The 18240-nt window shown below is 44.0% G+C and overlaps 2 protein-coding genes across 4 annotated transcripts in view; one reads left to right on the top strand and one right to left on the bottom strand.

Moving 5' to 3' along the window:
* Positions 1-14317, top strand: part of LOC127435311 (myelin regulatory factor-like protein) — a 61687-nt gene extending 47370 nt beyond the window's left edge. For 2 of the 3 annotated variants that reach the window (XM_051688699.1, XM_051688698.1), the window contains exons 14-26: positions 22-131; positions 272-444; positions 6984-7053; positions 7133-7221; positions 8618-8680; positions 8823-8878; positions 9045-9224; positions 9330-9377; positions 9502-9586; positions 11414-11488; positions 12259-12367; positions 12753-12827; positions 13218-14317. In XM_051688699.1, the coding sequence (XP_051544659.1) occupies positions 22-131; positions 272-444; positions 6984-7053; positions 7133-7221; positions 8618-8680; positions 8823-8878; positions 9045-9224; positions 9330-9377; positions 9502-9586; positions 11414-11488; positions 12259-12367; positions 12753-12827; positions 13218-13304 (1220 nt within the window). In that variant the 3' untranslated portion in view covers positions 13305-14317. The remainder of the gene's footprint in view (positions 1-21; positions 132-271; positions 445-6983; positions 7054-7132; positions 7222-8617; positions 8681-8822; positions 8879-9044; positions 9225-9329; positions 9378-9501; positions 9587-11413; positions 11489-12258; positions 12368-12752; positions 12828-13217) is intronic. The other variant, XM_051688700.1, reaches the window with a different exon arrangement.
* The window catches only part of LOC127435309 (ubiquitin carboxyl-terminal hydrolase 15-like), a 277517-nt gene that overhangs the window by 101961 nt on the left and 157316 nt on the right, over positions 1-18240 (bottom strand). The gene's annotated exons all lie outside the window — the stretch shown is intronic.

Below are 18240 nucleotides of genomic sequence, written 5' to 3'. Positions count from 1 at the left end.
AAGTCATCTCTCTTTGCTCAGGTATCATAGCACAGGAAGTGAAAGAACTTCTGCCATCTGCAGTGAAAGAGATGGGTGACATCACATGTGTAAATGGAGAGAAGATTGATCATTTCCTCATGGTGGACAAAGTAATTCTGTCAAATATTAGAGCTGATTTTTCAGTGATTTTATGAATTGCAGTCAGATCTATCTACGGATGTTTCTGTGATTGAACTGTTCTGAATGTAATTTGTTCTTTATTTCCTCAGCCTGTGGTTTTGTGTTACAGGAGCAGATCTTTATGGAGAATGTGGGAGCTGTGAAGCAGCTGTGTAAACTCACAGATAATCTGGAGACTCGCATTCAGGAGCTCGAGGTCTGGAACACTCGTTTAGCCAAGCTGAAAACTCTGGGCAGCATGCGCTCCAACAGCGGCTCTGCAGCTAAGGGATATGAGCCAGGGTGTGTATCTCTATTCTCCACCTCTCTCTCTGTGTCACAAAATGATTTAGACTCTGTATTTAGTGCTGTTCAACCGAAACCAATGTAAATACCAGATTTGGAAACGTTGATCATAGAACAGTAATGCTAAAAGCAAATTTCATACCAACATGTTGTAAATGTCATGGTTACTTGTGTAACCTCCGTTCCCTGATGGAGGGAACGAGATGTTGTGTCGATGTAGTGACACTAGGGGTCACTCTTGGGAGACCGAGATACCTCTGGTCTTTGATAAAAGGCCAATGAAAATTGGCGAGTGGTATTTGCATGCCATTCCCCGGACATACGGGTATAAAAGGAGCTGGTATGCAACCACTCATTCAGGTTTTATGCTGAGGAGCCGAGACAAGGTCCGGCCATTTCAGCGGGTAGTTCAGCATTGTGGCAGGAGGGACACAACGTCTCGTTCCCTCCATCAGGGAACGGAGTTTACACAAGTAACCATGACGTTCCCTATCTGTCACTCACTCGACGTTGTGTCGATGTAGTGACACTAGGGGTCCCTATACGAAACGCCACAACTGGCTGAACTGTGTTACGTGAACTGGCGGTGTGTGATGTAACCTCCTCTAACATAGTTATGAGTGTCGAACGGCCCTTTGGGGACAAGTCGACTACCCAAAAAATAGAGACAGGCTAACCCAGCCGTGGCCTCTTTTCCCCTTCTTTTTTTCCACTCCCTAAAAAAGAAGGGGGATTATCTGACTGGGCCGCCAGGTCTAGTCGGGGGGACACCGCGGAGACCTCACCTCGCCCAAAGAGAGGGGGGAATATTTAAGTGGAAAAATACGTCACATGGTCTTGCCTACCATGTGGAGAGTCTTCAAGGTAGATCCTACCCAACGGGGGAGGAGTTACTACAAACATGGAGACTGGGGCAGAGGGGCTCTGCCCAAGGAAGACGCAGTTTGCCAACAGGGAAACGAATTAACGGAAGATATACATCGCATGGTGTTTGCCTTACAGGGAACCGCCACATGCGGAGCACCTACCCCAGAACAGGACTCTTAGTTAGCATGTGTACTGGGACGGCAGCGAGTCTCTCCAAAAACTCGACTGCCACAGGGCTTGGAGGAAGTCAACCAGGGAACATTGTTTGTGAACACTACTGGGAATTAATGGCACACATCTTCAGCTCAAAAGTGGTGGAAGGTGCTATGTGCAAGTGATACACCCGGCCGGCTATCCTGGGCTTATCTGCTTGTATTGCGTGCTACTACCTGGGATGAAACCGGTTCCACCTGGAGGTTGTAGAACCTTGAAAAGGTGTTGGGTGTTGCCCAGCCTGCTGCTCTGCAAATGTCTGTTAGAGAGGCACCCCTGGCCAGGGCCCAGGAGGCCGCTACACCCCTGGTAGAATGGGCTCGTAGCCCTACCGGGGGCGGCATGTCCTGGGCGTGATATGCCATAGCAATGGTGTCAATGAGCCAGTGGGTGATCCTCTGCTTGGAGACAGCGCTTCCTTTCTGCTGTGCACCAAAGCAGACAAAGAGCTGCTCAAGAGATACTAAAGCTCTGCGTGCGATCCAAATAGATGCATAAAGCACACACCGGACACAGCAACGACAGGGCTTGGTCTGCCTCCTCCTGGGGCAGTGCTTGCAGGTTCACCACCTGGTCCCTAAAAGGGGTCGTGGGAACCTTGGGCACATAGCCCGGTCGGGGTCTCAGGATCACGTGAAAGTAGCCCGGACCGAACTCCAGGCACGTTTCGCTGAGAATGCTTGCAGGTCTCCTACCCTCTTGATGGAAGTGAGTGCAGTCAGGAGGGCAGTCTTCAAGGAGAGTGCCTTAAGCTCAGCTGACTGCAAAGGCTCAAAGGGGGCTCTCTGTAGACCCTGAAGAACTACAGAGAGGTTCCATGAGGGAACGAGGCACGGTCTGGAGGGATTCAGCCTCCTGGTGCCTCTCAGGAACCTGATGATCAGGTTGTGCTTCCCTAAGGACTTACCATTCGACTGCGTCGTGGTGTGCTGCTATGGCGGCAACGTACATCTTCAAGGTGGAAGGGGACAGCCTCCCTTCCAACCTCACCTGCAGGAAGGAAAGCACTGATCTGACTGCGCATCTCTGGGGGTCTTCCCGTCGGGAAGAACACCACTTAGCGAACAGACGCCACTTAAAGGCATACAGGCACCTCGTAGAAGGGGTCCTAGACTGAGTGATCGTGTCTACCACCGTGGGTGGTAGACTGCTTAGGTCTTCCATGTCACGTCCAGGGGCCAGACATGGAGATCCCAGAGGTCTGGTCGTGGGTGCCAGATGGTGCCCCGTCCCTGAGAAAGAAGGTCCTTCCTCAGAGGAATTTGCCGGGGGGGCTGTCGCGAGGAGCGTGAGGTCTGAGAACCACGTCTGGGTGGGCCAGTAGGGTGCTACAAGGATGACCTGCTTCTCATCCTCCCTGACCTTGCACAGGGTCTGTGCAAGTAGGCTCACCGGGGGAAATGCATATTTGCGCAGGCCAGGGGGCCTGCTGTGTGCCAGCGCATCTATGCCGAGGGGGGCCTCGGTCAGGGCGTACCAGAGCGGGCAGTGGGAGGATTCTTGGGAGGCGAACAGGTGCATCTGTGCCTGTCTGAATCGACTCCAAATCAGCTGGACCACCTGAGGGTGGAGTTTCCACTCTCCCCTGAGGGTAACCTGCCGTGACAGCGCGTCCGCTGTAGTGTTGAGGTAGCCCGGGATGTGTGTGGCTCGCAGTGACTTGAAGTGCTGCTGACTCCAGAGGAGGAGACGGCGGGCGAGTTGTGACATACAAAGAGAGCGCAGAATGCCTTGGCGGTTGACATATGCTACCGTTGCCGTGTTGTCTGTCCGAACTAACACGTGCTTGCCCTGGATCAACGGCCGAAACCTCCGCAGGGTGAGCAGAATTGCCAACAACTCGAGGCAGTTGATGTGCCAATGCAGTCGCAGGCCCATCCACAGGCCGGCGGCTGCATGCCCGTTGCAAACAGTGCCCCAGCCCGTTTTGGAGGCGTCTGTCGTGACCATGACGAACCTGGAGACCAGTTCTAGGGGAACACCTGCCCGTAGAAACGAGAGGTTGGTCCAAGGGCTGAAAAGTCGGTGACAGCCCTAGTCGGCTGAGGTGTGAGAGCACCAAGTCCCTATGTGCGCACAACATATCCCGAGAGTGAGCTAGGATTAGCCAGTTGAGAATGCGAATGCCCACTTCCCTTAATGGGGCAAGGGCTGCCTCTGTGACCTTCGTGAATACGCGAGGAGACAGGGACAGGCCGAAAGGGAGGACCTTGTACTGATATGCCTGACCCTCAAATGCAAACCGCAGGAAGGGTCTGTGTTGAGGAAGGATCGAGACGTGGAAGTACGCGTCCTTCAGGTCTACCGCCGCAAACCAAGCTTGATGCCGGACGCTCGCCAGAACATGTTTTTGCGTCAGCATCTTGAATGGGAGTCTGTGTAAGGCCCGGTTCAGTACTCGCAGGTCCAAGATTGGCCGCAACCCACCACCATTTTTCGGTACGATGAAGTAGGGGTTGTAAAACCCCTTCTTCATCTCGGCCGGAGGGACAGGTTCTATCTCCGCACGCAAGGTAGCAGCGTTTTCGTCCTTCACCAAGGTGAAATGGATACCACTGAACCTGGGCGGGCGCCTGGCGAACTGAATCGTGTAGCCGAGTCGGATGGTCCGGACCAGCCATCGCGACGAATTGGAAAGTGCAAGCCACGCATCCAAGTTCCGCGCAAGGGGGACCAAGGGGACAATGTCTTCGGACGTACCGGCAGGTGGGGCCTCGCGGCAGGGTGGAGGTCGAGGTGCCACACCACAGTGTAAGGACATCGAAGCACTTACCTGGCTCCTTGTGACCACCCCTGGAACAGCCTGGAACGGGGAAGGAAGAGGCCTGTCCTCGTAACCCGTGGAGACTGCCACATCGGGGGCGGCTGTGTGCCACAGCTGGGTGCTCAGGGGCGGGAAGACCACCGCTGGAGCGCCAATCCTGCAAGGAAAAACCTGTGGACGGTAGTCGTGATAACCGTGCACACTGGGTATGTGACCAGGGAAGAAGGAATCTGCTCTTTTGCTTCACTGTTGGGTACCGCAGCCACTTGGGCATGAGGCGAAATCAAACAAAAAGGCAACAAAAGATTCTCCACCCGGCCCTCCACCGGGGGATGGAGTGGTCATCTTACCAGCTCCAGGTAAGTGGGTTTCTTCAACCCTGGGTCACCCATCTCAGGGGCGCTTTGACGACCTCTGTGGGTTCTTAGCAGTCGACTGTGAGACAGGTGGCGTCTGCTTCCTGCGGTGGGCTCCACGCTGGGGCCGGGCCGAAGGGGCGGGCTGCGGCGGAGCCGGTGCAGTCACCGCAGGGGAACGCCCTTGGCGACGAGCAGACGGGGTGCAGGATCTTGAGCCGCGCCGGGGCAGGATATGCCGGATAGCCTCCGTCTGCTGCTTCACCGCCGAGAACTGCTGGGCAAAGTCCTCGACGGTGTCACCAAATAGGCCAGCCTGGGAAATGGGGGCAGCAAGGAACCGTGTCTTGTCGGCCTCACCCATCTCGACCAGGTTGAGCCAAAGGTGGTGCTCCTGGACCACTAATGTGGCCATCGTCTGCCCGAGAGACCGTGCCGTGACCTTCGTCGCTCGGAGAGTGAGGTCGGTTGCCAAGCGCAGTTTCTGCATCAGATCTGGGGCGGAACTACCCTCGTGCAGTTCTTTTAGCGCCTTGGCTTGGTGGACCTGCAGGAGAGCCATGGCGTGCAGGGCAGAGGCGGCTTGTCCAGCAGCACTGTAGGCTTTAGCCGTCAGGGACGATGTGAATCTACAGGGCTTGGACGGGAGCTTAGGGCGTCCACGCTAGGTGGCGGCGATCTGCGGGCATAGGTGCACCTCGAGTGCCTTATCCACCGGGGGAATCGCTGTATAGCCCCTGGCCGCCCCGCCATCGAGGCTAGTGAGGGCGGGGGAACTGAGGAATCGGGGCCGGGCAGTAAAAGTTGCCCCCCACGATTTCATCAGCTCCTCGTGCACTTCCGGGCAAAAAAGGGGTGTGGCTGCTTTGAGCGGCGCCGTGACCCCAGGAACCAATCATCGAGCCGCGAGGGTTCAGGGGAGAGTGGAGGGTTCCACTCTAACCCGATGCTCACGGCCGCCTGGGAAAGCATGTCCATCATCTCTGCATCAGCCTGTGACTGGGCAATCATCCCCGAGGGGGGAGCCCAGCTGAGGCTTCTGCATCCGACTGGACAAACCCGCTCTCCGATGCTGCGCTCTAGAGCTCATCATCTTCACGGGCTCCGAACAAGAGACCAGACTCGCCGTGAGACAAGACGGCGGACTCATCCAGAAGCCCGACTGGGGCAGACGAGCGTGCTGGGGAATGGGAGGTCCACGGGGGGATACCCGGCAGAGGCGATCCCATTGGGGTCCCCAAATCACCCCAGTGCTAGCCGCGCTGGCCTCAAACCCATAGGTAGAAGGACCGAGGCGGGGAGCCGCTGGGGTGGCTTCCTTACAAAAGCAAGCCGTGACCGCAACATTGCCATGGTCATGATCTTGCAGTGAGAACATAAACCATCCATGGACGCTGCCTCCGTGTGGGTCGTGCCCAGACATGAAAGACAGCGATCATGACCATCTGAAGTTGAGAGATAATGACCGCAACCAGGAATAACACATAATTGGATAGGCATCTTTAAAAAGACGTTCCGTGTGTGCCGCTCTTTTAGAAAAATATACTCTTTTAGAGAAATAAACTCTTTCAGAAAATATACTCTCTTTTTTCTGCCGAAGCGCCCAGGGGCGTTCTCTGCAGTGCACCAGGGCAGAGGAGGGAGAAGCCGATGAAATGCGCCGTCAGATCCAGCAGAGGTGAATGATCAGTAGTAATTCAGCTCAGTGATCATGACCATTCGGCTCCAAAGCGAAAATCTGAATGAGTGGTTGCATACCAGCTCCTTTTATACCCGTATGTCCAGGGGAGTGGCATGCAAATACCACTCGTCAGTTTTCATTGGCCTTTTATCAAAGACCAGAGGTGTCTCAGGCTCCCAAGAGTGACCCCTAGTGTCACTACATCGACACAACGTTGAGTGAGTGACAGATAGGGAACTGTCATTAAATATTCTGGTAATCTTAACACTACCACCATATTGGCATTTTTTAACGTTTGGCAGTCTAAATGGGAGTGATGAAATCTGTGGCACGTTTATTAATTATACATGAAAAGGGTAAATTGAGGTCAGTAGGGCCATTTTATACATTTGGTGTAATTTTTAAGCCCGATTTACCTCAATTCATCCTGATTAACAAATTCCATAGTGACACATTTTATAAACACTTCCCAGGTGTTGAACTCGCATGTTTGGATTGATTTTTATTTCAAAACTGCTATTTGTTGATATTCCTATTTTTAAATGTTTGCAGGTGCTGCCATGCCTGATAATTCAGTTTGATATATGATGTACATGTGCTCATGTAGTCATTTGAAATGTGGTATTCTGCTGAAATGCAATCTTTTGTGTCACAGGAAAATCAACAAAAACAACAAAACACATACAAAACACCAAAAGCCATCATCTCCACTGCAGTCCAACACAGTCAGTGAACATCACTAATACTTTTCATTTCTACAAGTAATTTTATGCCAAATATGACAAGTGAATCTTTCTGTTGTAGAATTATATTTGTGGGAAATATCACCACTGTCTTCAACACAAAGTATTCCAAGCTAGTGTCATCATGTTAGTAACTACCATGGCTCTCAGGTGAGATTTTACCAGATCAATTAAAAACGATAATACTTAGAACAATATGGTTTTATTTGTTAACATTAGTAAATTAATTAAGTATTATGAATTAACAATGAACAATATTTACAGCATTTATTAATAATGTTAATTAATACAAATAAAATTGTTACATTTTAAAAATGTTTTAGTAAATGTTAAAATTAACACTAACCAATAATAATAAGTGCTGTAAAAGCATTATTCATTGTTAATTTATGTTAACTAATGAAGTTAACTAATGTTAACAATGCAACCTTATTGTAAATTGTTAACAACAAAACAAATACACATTTTCTTGAATGTTTTATTTTGCACATCACTCTTTTGTACAGTAAAAGTTTCACCAAGGGATATTTCACCAAAAAATGAAAATTCTCTCATAATTTACTCACCCTCATGCTATCCCAGATGTGTGTGACTTTCTTACTTCTGCAGAACACAAATGAAGAATATCTCGGTCAATACAATGCAAGTGAATGGTGGCCAGAACTTTGAAGCTCCAAGAAGCACATAAAGGCAGCATAAAAGTAATCTAGAAGACAGTGGTTTAATCCATGTCTTCAGAAGCAATATGCTAGGTGTGGGTGAGAAACAGATCAATATTTAAGTTCTTTTTTACAATAAATCTCCACTTTCATATTCTTCTTGTGTTTTTGGTGATTCACATTCTTCATGCATATCACCACCTACTGGGCAGGGAGGAGAATTTATAGTAAAAAGGACTTAATATTGATCTGTTTCTCACCCACATCTATCATATCACTTCTGAATTCATGGAGACCACTGGAGTCATATGGATCACTTTTATTCTGCCTTTATGTGCTTTTTGGATCTTCAAAGTTCTGGCCACCATTCACTTGCATTGTATGGACCTACAGAGCTGAAATATTCTTCTAAAAATCTTCATTTGTGTTCTGCAGAAGAAAGAAAGTCATACACATCTGGGATGGCATGAGGGTGAGTAAATGATGAGAGAATTTACATTTTTGAGTGAATTGTACCTTTAAGTAGCAAAAACTGTGGGTACAGAAATGTATTGAGAATGTGAGTTTTCTATTAAAGAAACTTGAGATTTACCTGACAATTACCACAGACAATAATCAACTTGTCCTTCAATTAGTAACACTGAAGAAAGAATGTGTGTTTGTGTATGTTTGCAATGCCACCTCAAAAGGATGATTTAGACAAATGTATAGCTCAGATAACAGACACTGAAGAGTTCATGTAATGAGAACAAAAATACAAGTTTTACATTTCTGTTGTAATTATAATAATTATAAGTGTCGTCATTTCGATTTGAGGTGCTGCATGCTAGGGTTCCTGTACTGTAATACTGTAAACATTAATATAAATGTACACCGTTGTTTTGCAGTGTCATTTCTATTACTGCACTCTATATGTTAACAGTACGAGAGGACGTGGACTTCAATAACAGGTACAATGTAATCGTCAGACACACAATGAAAAAATTGTTGAGCATTCTGTGATATTAATTGTTTATTGAGTTAGGGTCAGAACATTTGTAGAACATTTGCTTCCTTACTGGTGACTCTTTGGAGTTTTCTTTCCACATACAGTCTCAACAACACCAATGTTAATCCACTGTACACAACAACAGCTACTCTGTCGACAGGTATGCAAATATATAGAGTTATGTAGCACAATTAATGTAGCACTTCTCAATACAATATTTATTGTGCACATAAAACTATTGACATGGCAGTATATCCTCATATACTCTGATCATTCTGTAAGTGGTGTTTATTTAGTATTTTGAATTTCATCTCGACGCTTTGCAGGATTCTCCACTGCACCTCCTGCTCCCTGGCCTCCAGACATCGATTTCTCCAACGTCTTTTATTCAGATGACATATTCTGCTGTCCTGCAAATCTAGATTGTACTCACAGCACCAAACTGACGGACACAAACACCCGCTTTAACTCTCCGTCACCTGTAAACACCGGAAATACAGCTAAAGGTCAGAAATACAGCAGCAGTGTGTTTTAATCTGAAAATATTCTTTGATAAAAAACACATTCTGTTGTTGTCTTCATCTAAAGTCATTTTCATACATCCTCTTCAGTGAAATGGCTGGATAAACTGCCAGAGAAAATGATCAATTCTTCTGATTGTAAGTTAAAGACCAAATGAAGGCCTGTTCACACTCATTATTTGAACTATATTAATGAATGTTTTTCTCTTGACATAGTCCTGTCAGTCTCAGAACTAACTCCTTGTTCATGTGTTCTTCACAGGGACAAACACAAGTATACAGTCCATCCTCATCACACAAAACCAGCAGGTTATAGACCAGCAATACTGTCAGAGAGAGAACTGTGGGTAGGTATTTCACTGCAAGCATCTACAATTAAGCAACATGACACATATGTTCTGAATATCAGCACTCTTGAAACACTGCTTGGCCATCAGATTAGAGGACCGAAACTGTTTTTGTATGTGTTGTATAACATACTCTAATATTCAACAGGAAGTTCATTCAACATTTTTCCTGTCAGTATAATGCCAGAAATATAGTTGACGCAAGTACTCAGGCAACACATTGAAATTGCACTGTCCCATTATATGTATTTAACATGCTTTCTTCAGTTACTGTGGCATTAACAAACCTCAGTACTCAACAGGGCATTAGAGTCAACCTCAAATGTTTGTAATATTAAGCAAGATTCTCTTCAAACTGTTGCTCCACCATAGTTAACCTGAAAGAGAAAACTGACCTGAGAAAAGACAGTTTACACTAATGCTCAATATAGCGCACCTTATGGCAACATAAGTGGTATTAGGGAGGCCAGCAGGAGGTGCTCATCTTGTGGTCTGTGAGGGTCCTAATGCCCCAGTATAGTGACGGGGACACTATACTGTAAAAAGGCACCATCTTTCGGATGAGACGTTAAACTGAGGTCCTGACTCTCTATGGTCATTAAAAATCCCAGTGCACTTCTCGTGAAGAGTAGGGGTGTAACCCCGGTGTCCTGGCCAAATTACCCCCATTGGCCCTTCTCAGTCATGGCCTCCAAATAATTCCCATCCATTAATTGGCTCAATCACTCCACTCTCTCCTCACCACCAATAGCTGGTGTGTGGTGATTGTACTTGCACACTATGGCTGCCATCATATCATCCAGGTGGATGCTGCACACTGGTGGTGGTTGGGAGAACAAGTGCTTTGAGTGTAGTGTCAAAAAAGCATTCATAACATATATTTGAGTTGTGTTATGAATTGCAGTCTGACACATTTTGGAATGCAATGATGTACAAAGTTGTGTAACTAGAAGGCTTTGTGTTCACTTACTTGCATAGAGTGTGTTGTGTATCTAAATGTGTGATAAAATTTACCTTTGCACAGCAAAATTCCTGGGTGAAATTCAGTCAAACTTCCAGTGGGGGAGAAATTCCCCAATGCAAATTTTGCATGGGGTTCAAGTTTGGTGAATTCTGACATGAATTAGCAGTGTTGACCAAAAGAGGAAGTTGCTTTTTTGGCAGTGACCTCTGTGTGGTCAGTGCTTTGTGTATAGCTACATTGAATATTCACAGTGGACAAGGTAATAATTTTTGCAGCTTGTTTCTTTATAACTTGCTTTATAACTTGCACTTATATTAGAAGTGCAGCATAAAAAAGAGGCTGCTTGGCAATTAGTTTTATCAGGTTACACACTCGCTTCACATCCGTCCACGCCTTCTTTGCCCACAGACTTTCGCTGTTCAAAGGTAAATGTGACTACTCCTTAACACAGACGTCTGGAACCTTTTAACTGTCAAAAATCTAATTCACATTAATTTATGTGTGATTTGTCTCTCTAATGTCATAGTTTAATGATTTTACCAGGTAGCATATTGAATCTCTGTTTGCTTATTAATTATGTTGTCCACATCAAGTGTTGCTGGTGTCTCCACCAGGCTGCTAAACTAGTTTAACCAGCAGGACACTCTTGGTCAACCAACTGCACTAGCTAGTTTTACTGGTGAACTATGTGCTATATTCACCAGCTAGACCCTCATGTAAATCCATTAAAGGTTATATGTGAAGTGGAATGGAGGTTTTTTGGCCTACAGCACTGAAGTCATCAGTGAATGCTGTATATTAATGAATGTACAGTATATGACTGAGTGATGTAAATATGAAGTATATGTGTTTGTGTTTTGTAGGAAGGGAAACTACAGCTACCACATTCCCCTCAGTAAACACACCCCACCAAACATGCCTATAACCCTTCAAATGAAGTGAGTCACATGTTTTATACAGGATGACACCCATCTAACCTCAGTACTGTTAATATTACACACAATCTAGATTATTCTTCACTGAACTCTAGGTCAACTCTTTCAGATAGTGGAGCACTTTAACAGTAAATTTCACTCAACATCTTTTTCACTGATCTTGTCTTCTGCCACCGACCCATAATTTTGCCAGACTGCTCTTTTGTTCTTATTTAATTAAATTGAGTAGAGCCATACTACATTAAGCTAATGAACAATGTAACGTTACTGTGAGTTACGTTATTAAACTGAGACAGACACAGACACGTTTAACATTAAGTAATTAAATGTCATGAGTTGATTAATTCACTGTTAAAGGTGCACTCAGTAACTTTTGTCTTTGTGTCACCTTGGACTTACAGTAACACCTCGTGATGTGGATGCAGCATCATTTAAAATCAATAGTTTTCAGTTTCAGATGCCATTGTAGAAACATTCACAGTCAGCCATGATTACTTTAATCAATGAGTGAAATAACAGGACGGTTACTGTGATTAAGCGAGTAGTATTCAGCTGGCCATGTGGCTCTCCATGTAGAATAAAACAGCTTTTATAAGATTACTGATATGACTGGAGTCTTCATTTTAATGTGAGTGCTCACAGTTCATGTCTTTAGGAGTTAAACTTTTTTTTGAGAAAAAAAATTACTGTGTGCACCTTTAAATAAGCTGATTTTTGGGAGTTATCAGCGCATTGTGTGCATGTAAATGATCTCATTGAATGTGTGTTTTCAGCACAACAGAGCTGCTGGTAGTTCATTTGTGTTCATATGATGAGAGAGAGCAGTGCTCTTCAGTACTCGATTACAACGGCCCACAGTCACACACTGCACTCAACACACAGGTACTGGACCATCCACAATTATTACACTCATCAATGATTAGAAACAGAACATTTAATGTGACTTTTACTTGTTGTTGAATATTCTAACTTAAAGGAATGTTTCGGGTTCCATACAAGTTAAGATCAATCGACTGCTTTTGTGGGAAAATGTTGATTATCACAAAAAATACTCAACTCGTCAGTCATTTATAAAAAATAAAAAAAAAAGGGAATTTAATAAGATATTATTTTTACTGCTACAAATTCTTAATCATGTGAATCTCATCCGTGATAAACGTTTTGCACTGTAAATAATTGACATGCATAGAATGATGCATTAGATGAAATGTAATGAAAAGTAAAGGTTGATGGTTGCATTTATTCTAAGCATTGCTCTTTTCCAAAGGGCTACATACACAAGTGGACACTAGCGGTGGCAAATCACTATCGTGCCTCTTACAACTTCCGTTCTTCAGTCGCTGTGAGTTCTTAATTGCTTCTTTGATAATCTGTAAAGGTCTTTATTTAAATGCTTTAGTCAGGGTACTGTAGACATTGTCTCAGCCTCAGACATCATACACACAGTCCAACCGCCTGATGCACACTGCACAAACAAAAGGAAAGCACATTCTTAATCGACTAAACTCTAATCTGAAGGTGAACATCTTCTAGCTAATGAAACACTGAAAATACACCTCCAGTGGAAAATGCAAGACTGCACTTCCCTGTTAGTGTCAACTTAAATATGTCTACTTTGCATAAAGTCTGTTCACATCCAGGTCAATTGTTTATTATAAGCATTACTTTGTTAAATGATGGTCTGATTAGCCTCGAACTGTTAGTATGAAACTCATGTGTTTCTCTCACACAGGGTTTGGCTGATTGTAACACTGATCCCAACTATGCCGAGGTTTTATTTACTGACTACCACTTCCAGTTCTACCGCCGCTGTGACTGATCAACATCACAGGAAACTACTGTCAAAGCAGCATCCAGACATCTGTTCTGTACAGTATTTAGCTGTATGTTTAATAGAAGTAACTTAGTCAGAGTGTTTGTATTGTTGGTGGAAAAAGCATTTAAAAAAATATATATGTTTGATAGTAGTTTATTCTTGTGTGTGTGGTGTATTGAAATCAAAAGGAAACATTTTAAAGACCTCATGAAGTGGCTTGATAAGTGCAGTTCTTTACTGTTTTGACATATTTACTATTGAAACAGAAAGTTAGGGCGCACCATATTGAAGGGATCATACCTTGTGTTTTTTAATTGCCAGTAGGCTTTAGGTTACATCACCCTTACAAAAAATCTAAACTAGCCACAAATTTGCTGTTCGTTATTTTCACATGCAAATGTTTGCCAGTTTGTAGCTCTTCGCCAGTAGTAGTGAACCTCCGGCAAACCTTTGGCAACCATGGACAATTTGTGGCAAAGCTCATTTGCATGTGAAAATGATTAATGATTAATTAATAATTCATTATTTAATTACAAATCAAAAAGTATTGTAGGACTTCAAATAGAATTTCAAGAGAGTTTCAATGTTTAAACAGAAAAGTGATTGTTATTTTTATTATTTTTGCATAACTAGACAATCAGTAATCTATCAGATAATCTAGTACTCTGATGAGATTTATGAAATGTGCTCAATTCAATACATGTAAACAGTCTGGATATGTTAACCTGTGTGCAATGATGGAATGTTATTTTTGCTTGGCTAAACAATTATTAAACTACAGAAACATATACCGTCAATAATGTTTAGATGTTTGAATATCACTGCAAGATGTATGATTGTTTAAAAATTTTCATTCTTTTTGTAGCTGAAGGTGGATATCATCTTTGAAGTTACTGTGGTTCTTCATGTTAGAAAATAGTTTCTTTTTGTAAATGTTTACATGAATAGAGAGTTAACCTTAAATTCACATTACATATTCACTCTATATCCAACTACAATAAAGGCATATTTCTTCAGCGAATTGTCACATTGTTTGCTTACTCTCATTAAAGATAAAGATTGTATCATGGTCCCTCTGATAGGATTATGAAGTTAAGATTTTGTTAGTTTATTTGCCAAGTTGATGCAGCATCTATGCAAAGTACTGTATTAAGTCTTAATGTACTTATAATGTCCACAAAAATTTTAAATCAGCTTCAAATGCAATGATCAGACTGTTCTTCATTCTAACCAGTAAACGGTACACGTAATTTTCAGTATTTCAGTGGGAACAGGAAACAACCAATCCAAGCTAGGCACCAAGGAAACCATCTAGGTTATGTATATAACTTTTGTTTGCTGAATGAGGGAAGAAGATGCTGTGTCACTAGCTGATGCTATGGAAACCCTGTCAGGTGTGACGATTACTGAAGCCTGTATAGAACTGCGGCAATTTATTTGTAGATTGCGCTCAAGCAGCCTCGAGCATGCTCTTCGCAGTGCTTATAAGCAGAGCCCAGGGCCGTTTCGTTAGATTTTCTACTGCAGGAAAAAGAAAACATACCTGGCAGCAAGAAACCCAGTAATGTGTTTCCTTATTCAGGGAACCACGATTATATACACTGGCGGCCAAACGTTTGGAATAATGTACAGATTTTGCTGTTTTGGAAGGAAAATGGTACTTTAATTCACCAAAGTGACATACAACTGATCACAAAGTATAGTCACGACATTACTGATGTAAAAAAGTAATTTTTGATCAAATCTAGACAGGCCCCATTTCCAGCAGCCATCACTCCAACACATAATCCTTGATTAATCATGTTAAATTGCTAATTTGGTATGTGATGAGGAGGAGGGCCAATCGGGCTAATCAGCCGAGGAGAGGGATAAAGCCGAGCCGGATGCGGCAGATTGGAAGAGAGAGTCACATGCAGCTGCCGTGTGTTTATGTTTGTGTCTTTTTAAGTTTTCATTAAACATTATTTTGATGGTTCGTCCAGTTCCCGCCTTCTCCTTGCCCAACCTTACCCCTGTTACATTGGTTCCGAAACCTGGGAGGGAGGATGGATGCACTGTCTTGGAGTCCTCGTCACTGCCATCCACCCAAAGGAGCAGCCGTGGCCATCCGCCGAGGGATGGAGTCGCCGCTGCTGGCTGTCTGGATGCGGAGGAATGGCCGCCATTCGCGAGGGGAGGAGGGGCTTGCTGCCGGCTGCCAGAACGCATCCTAACCCCTGTTACATGGTACTAGAAAATCACTTGACATTATATCAAACACAGGTGAAAGCTATTTGGTTCTTTAAATGGAGCTTAACATTGTCTTTGTGTTTGTTTTTGAGTTGCCACAGTAAACAATAGACTGGCATGTCTTAAGGTCAATATTAGGTCAAAAATGGCAAAAAAGAAACCGCTTTCTCTAGAAACTCATCAGGCAATTTTTTTTTTTTTTTTTGAGGAATGAAGGCTGTATAATGCTTGAAATTGCAAAAAAACTGACTATTTCATACAAAGGTGTACACTACAGTCTTCAAAGACAAAGGACAACTGGCTCTAACAAGGACAGAAAGAGATGTGGAAGACCAGATGTACAACTAAACAAGAGGATAAGTACATCAGAGTCTCTAGTTTGAGAAATAGACGCCTCACATGTCCTCAGCTGACAGCTTCATTGAATTCTACCCGCTCAACACCAGTTTCATGTACAACAGTAAAGAGAAGACTCAGGGGTGCAGGCCTTATGGGAAAAATTGTAAAGAAAAAGCCACTTTTGAAACAGAAAAACAAAAAGAAAAGGTTAGAGTGGGCAAAGAAACAGACATTGGACAACAGATAATAGGAAAAGTGTGTTATGGATCTTAACCCCATTGAGCTTTTGTGGGATCAGCTAGACTGTAAGGTGCGTGAGAAGTGCCCGACAAGACAACTACATCTATGGCAAGTGCTACAGGAAGCATGGGGTGAAATGTCACCTGAGTATCTGGACAAACTGACAGCTAGAATGCCAAGGATCTGCAAAGCTGTCATTGCTGCACGTGGAGGATATTTTGATGAGAACTCTTTGAAGTAGTTTAAGAAGTTCTGAGCATTTTTTTCAAATTGTAATAGTAATTTTTTACGTTATTAATGTCCTGACTATACATTGTGATCAGTTGAATGCCACTTTGGAGAATAAAAGTATCAATTTCTTTCCATAAGAGCAAATTTTTACATTATTCTAAACTTTTGGCCACCAGTGTACAAAACCCAGACGTTCCCTTTCATTATGGTGACTGCGATGCTGTGTCAGTAGGTGACACTATGGGAACTGTATTGCACAGCATCCTCAGAAAAACAGTGATCACCAGCAAGTTAGGGTCATGAATCACAAAGGAACTTACAGAGTCTCGACTCTGTTCACAGTCAGCACCTGGGAAGCAAGAGCAGAGACGTCCAAGTTATAAAACCTGGAGAAAGTGTAAGGCAATGCCCACCCATCTGGAACACAAATATCCTCTTGGGCTGCACACTTAGACCATGCCCACGAAGACACCATTCTCCTCGTAAAATGTGCTCTGACACCAAGGCACGGCACATGCTTTGTAGGCCTGCCTGATTTCCTTCATGCCTCTGTTGGCCCCCCATTGCCAGTATCAATCACAGCCTCCTACTAAGTCCCATCTATGAATTGGCTCTATCACTCTACTCTTTCCTCTCCATAATAGCTGGTGTGTGGTCAGTGTACTGGCGCACTATGGCTGCTGTCACATCATTATAGGGAACAGTATGTGTGTTAGGAATTAAATTAAACTGTCCGCATGTCTATGCCATTAATGTAGGATATTTTGGTTGTATAAATGTACATGGAATGGGTTAAGGTGTCCGTATACCTCAATCATTATGTAAGGAATTTATAATGGAATTAGTCACGTTCGACAACCATTATAAGAAAGATAAATGACAAATACATTTTTTATTTGTCTGAATAAATTTCTTCATTAAAATCGTAATACAATGTCTTGTTGTATCCACTCACAATTTCGATTGTAAGGAATTAGCTTTAATAAGTGAATTATGATTAATTCACTTATTGGGGTAATATTATTCTCATGGCTTATTGAAAATAATATCACAAATCTTTTAGATATGGTTCTGAGCTTTGAAGCAAGATCTTTTAAAATCATGTGACGAGATTATTTATCAAAATATACCACTGTTGGGCCTCATGTATTCAGATAGAAGACAAAGGCAGGCCTAACACAGTCGTAAAACCTAACTCAGGCCCACATACCAAGCCATAAATCTTACTGATAAAACCGCACCAAAATCAAACAAAGGGAGTCCAAAACAGACTACAAATCCAATGAAGCCTTGCTCACTAAAGGATCGAACTCTCAACTCCTATTGTATGATGCACACAACAGAACGTCCCTCAACCATAACATCATCAGGAGTAGAAATACCTCTGAAATGCTTCCGGGATTTGCTTCCAGCAACTTTGCTCGCCATGCGTAGACGCAGCTCATCGCTGCTCTCAGGTGTAGCCTCGTGGCACAAGGAAGTAACGTCCGACTTGAAACTGTGGCCATACAATCTCCATCTCGCTGGACGTGTTGAGATTACTCTGTGTTCCACCGAACACTCTAACGGATCCGAAGGAGACAGCTGAGCAATCTGCATCTTCATCTGTTTGCCTGCAGAAGTGAAGAGATAAAAGATTTCTCTTCCATCTTCAATCAAGTCGACGTCGCTGATTTCTCCGCCAGCCCGCCGAGAATCAGCAGCCGTACCGCCCGCCGACAGAGCGAGGAAACGGCCTCCCGTCATCACCCGAGCCTCGAGGAACCGAGTCGGAGTTAAAGGACGGATGAACACACATTCTATATCCTCATACGATTCAAGTAAGAGGTTTACGTCTGGGCAGAGATAGAATATTATAGTGTGTTATTCTTGTGTATCAGAGTTATTGCTTGTACAGTTT

The sequence above is a fragment of the Myxocyprinus asiaticus genome, chromosome 45, assembly GCF_019703515.2.
Source record: "Myxocyprinus asiaticus isolate MX2 ecotype Aquarium Trade chromosome 45, UBuf_Myxa_2, whole genome shotgun sequence".
In the NCBI taxonomy this organism is placed as follows: Eukaryota; Metazoa; Chordata; class Actinopteri; order Cypriniformes; family Catostomidae; genus Myxocyprinus; species Myxocyprinus asiaticus.
Note: the sequence above shows the minus strand (reverse complement) of the source record. Positions and strands in the feature narration are given on the sequence as shown.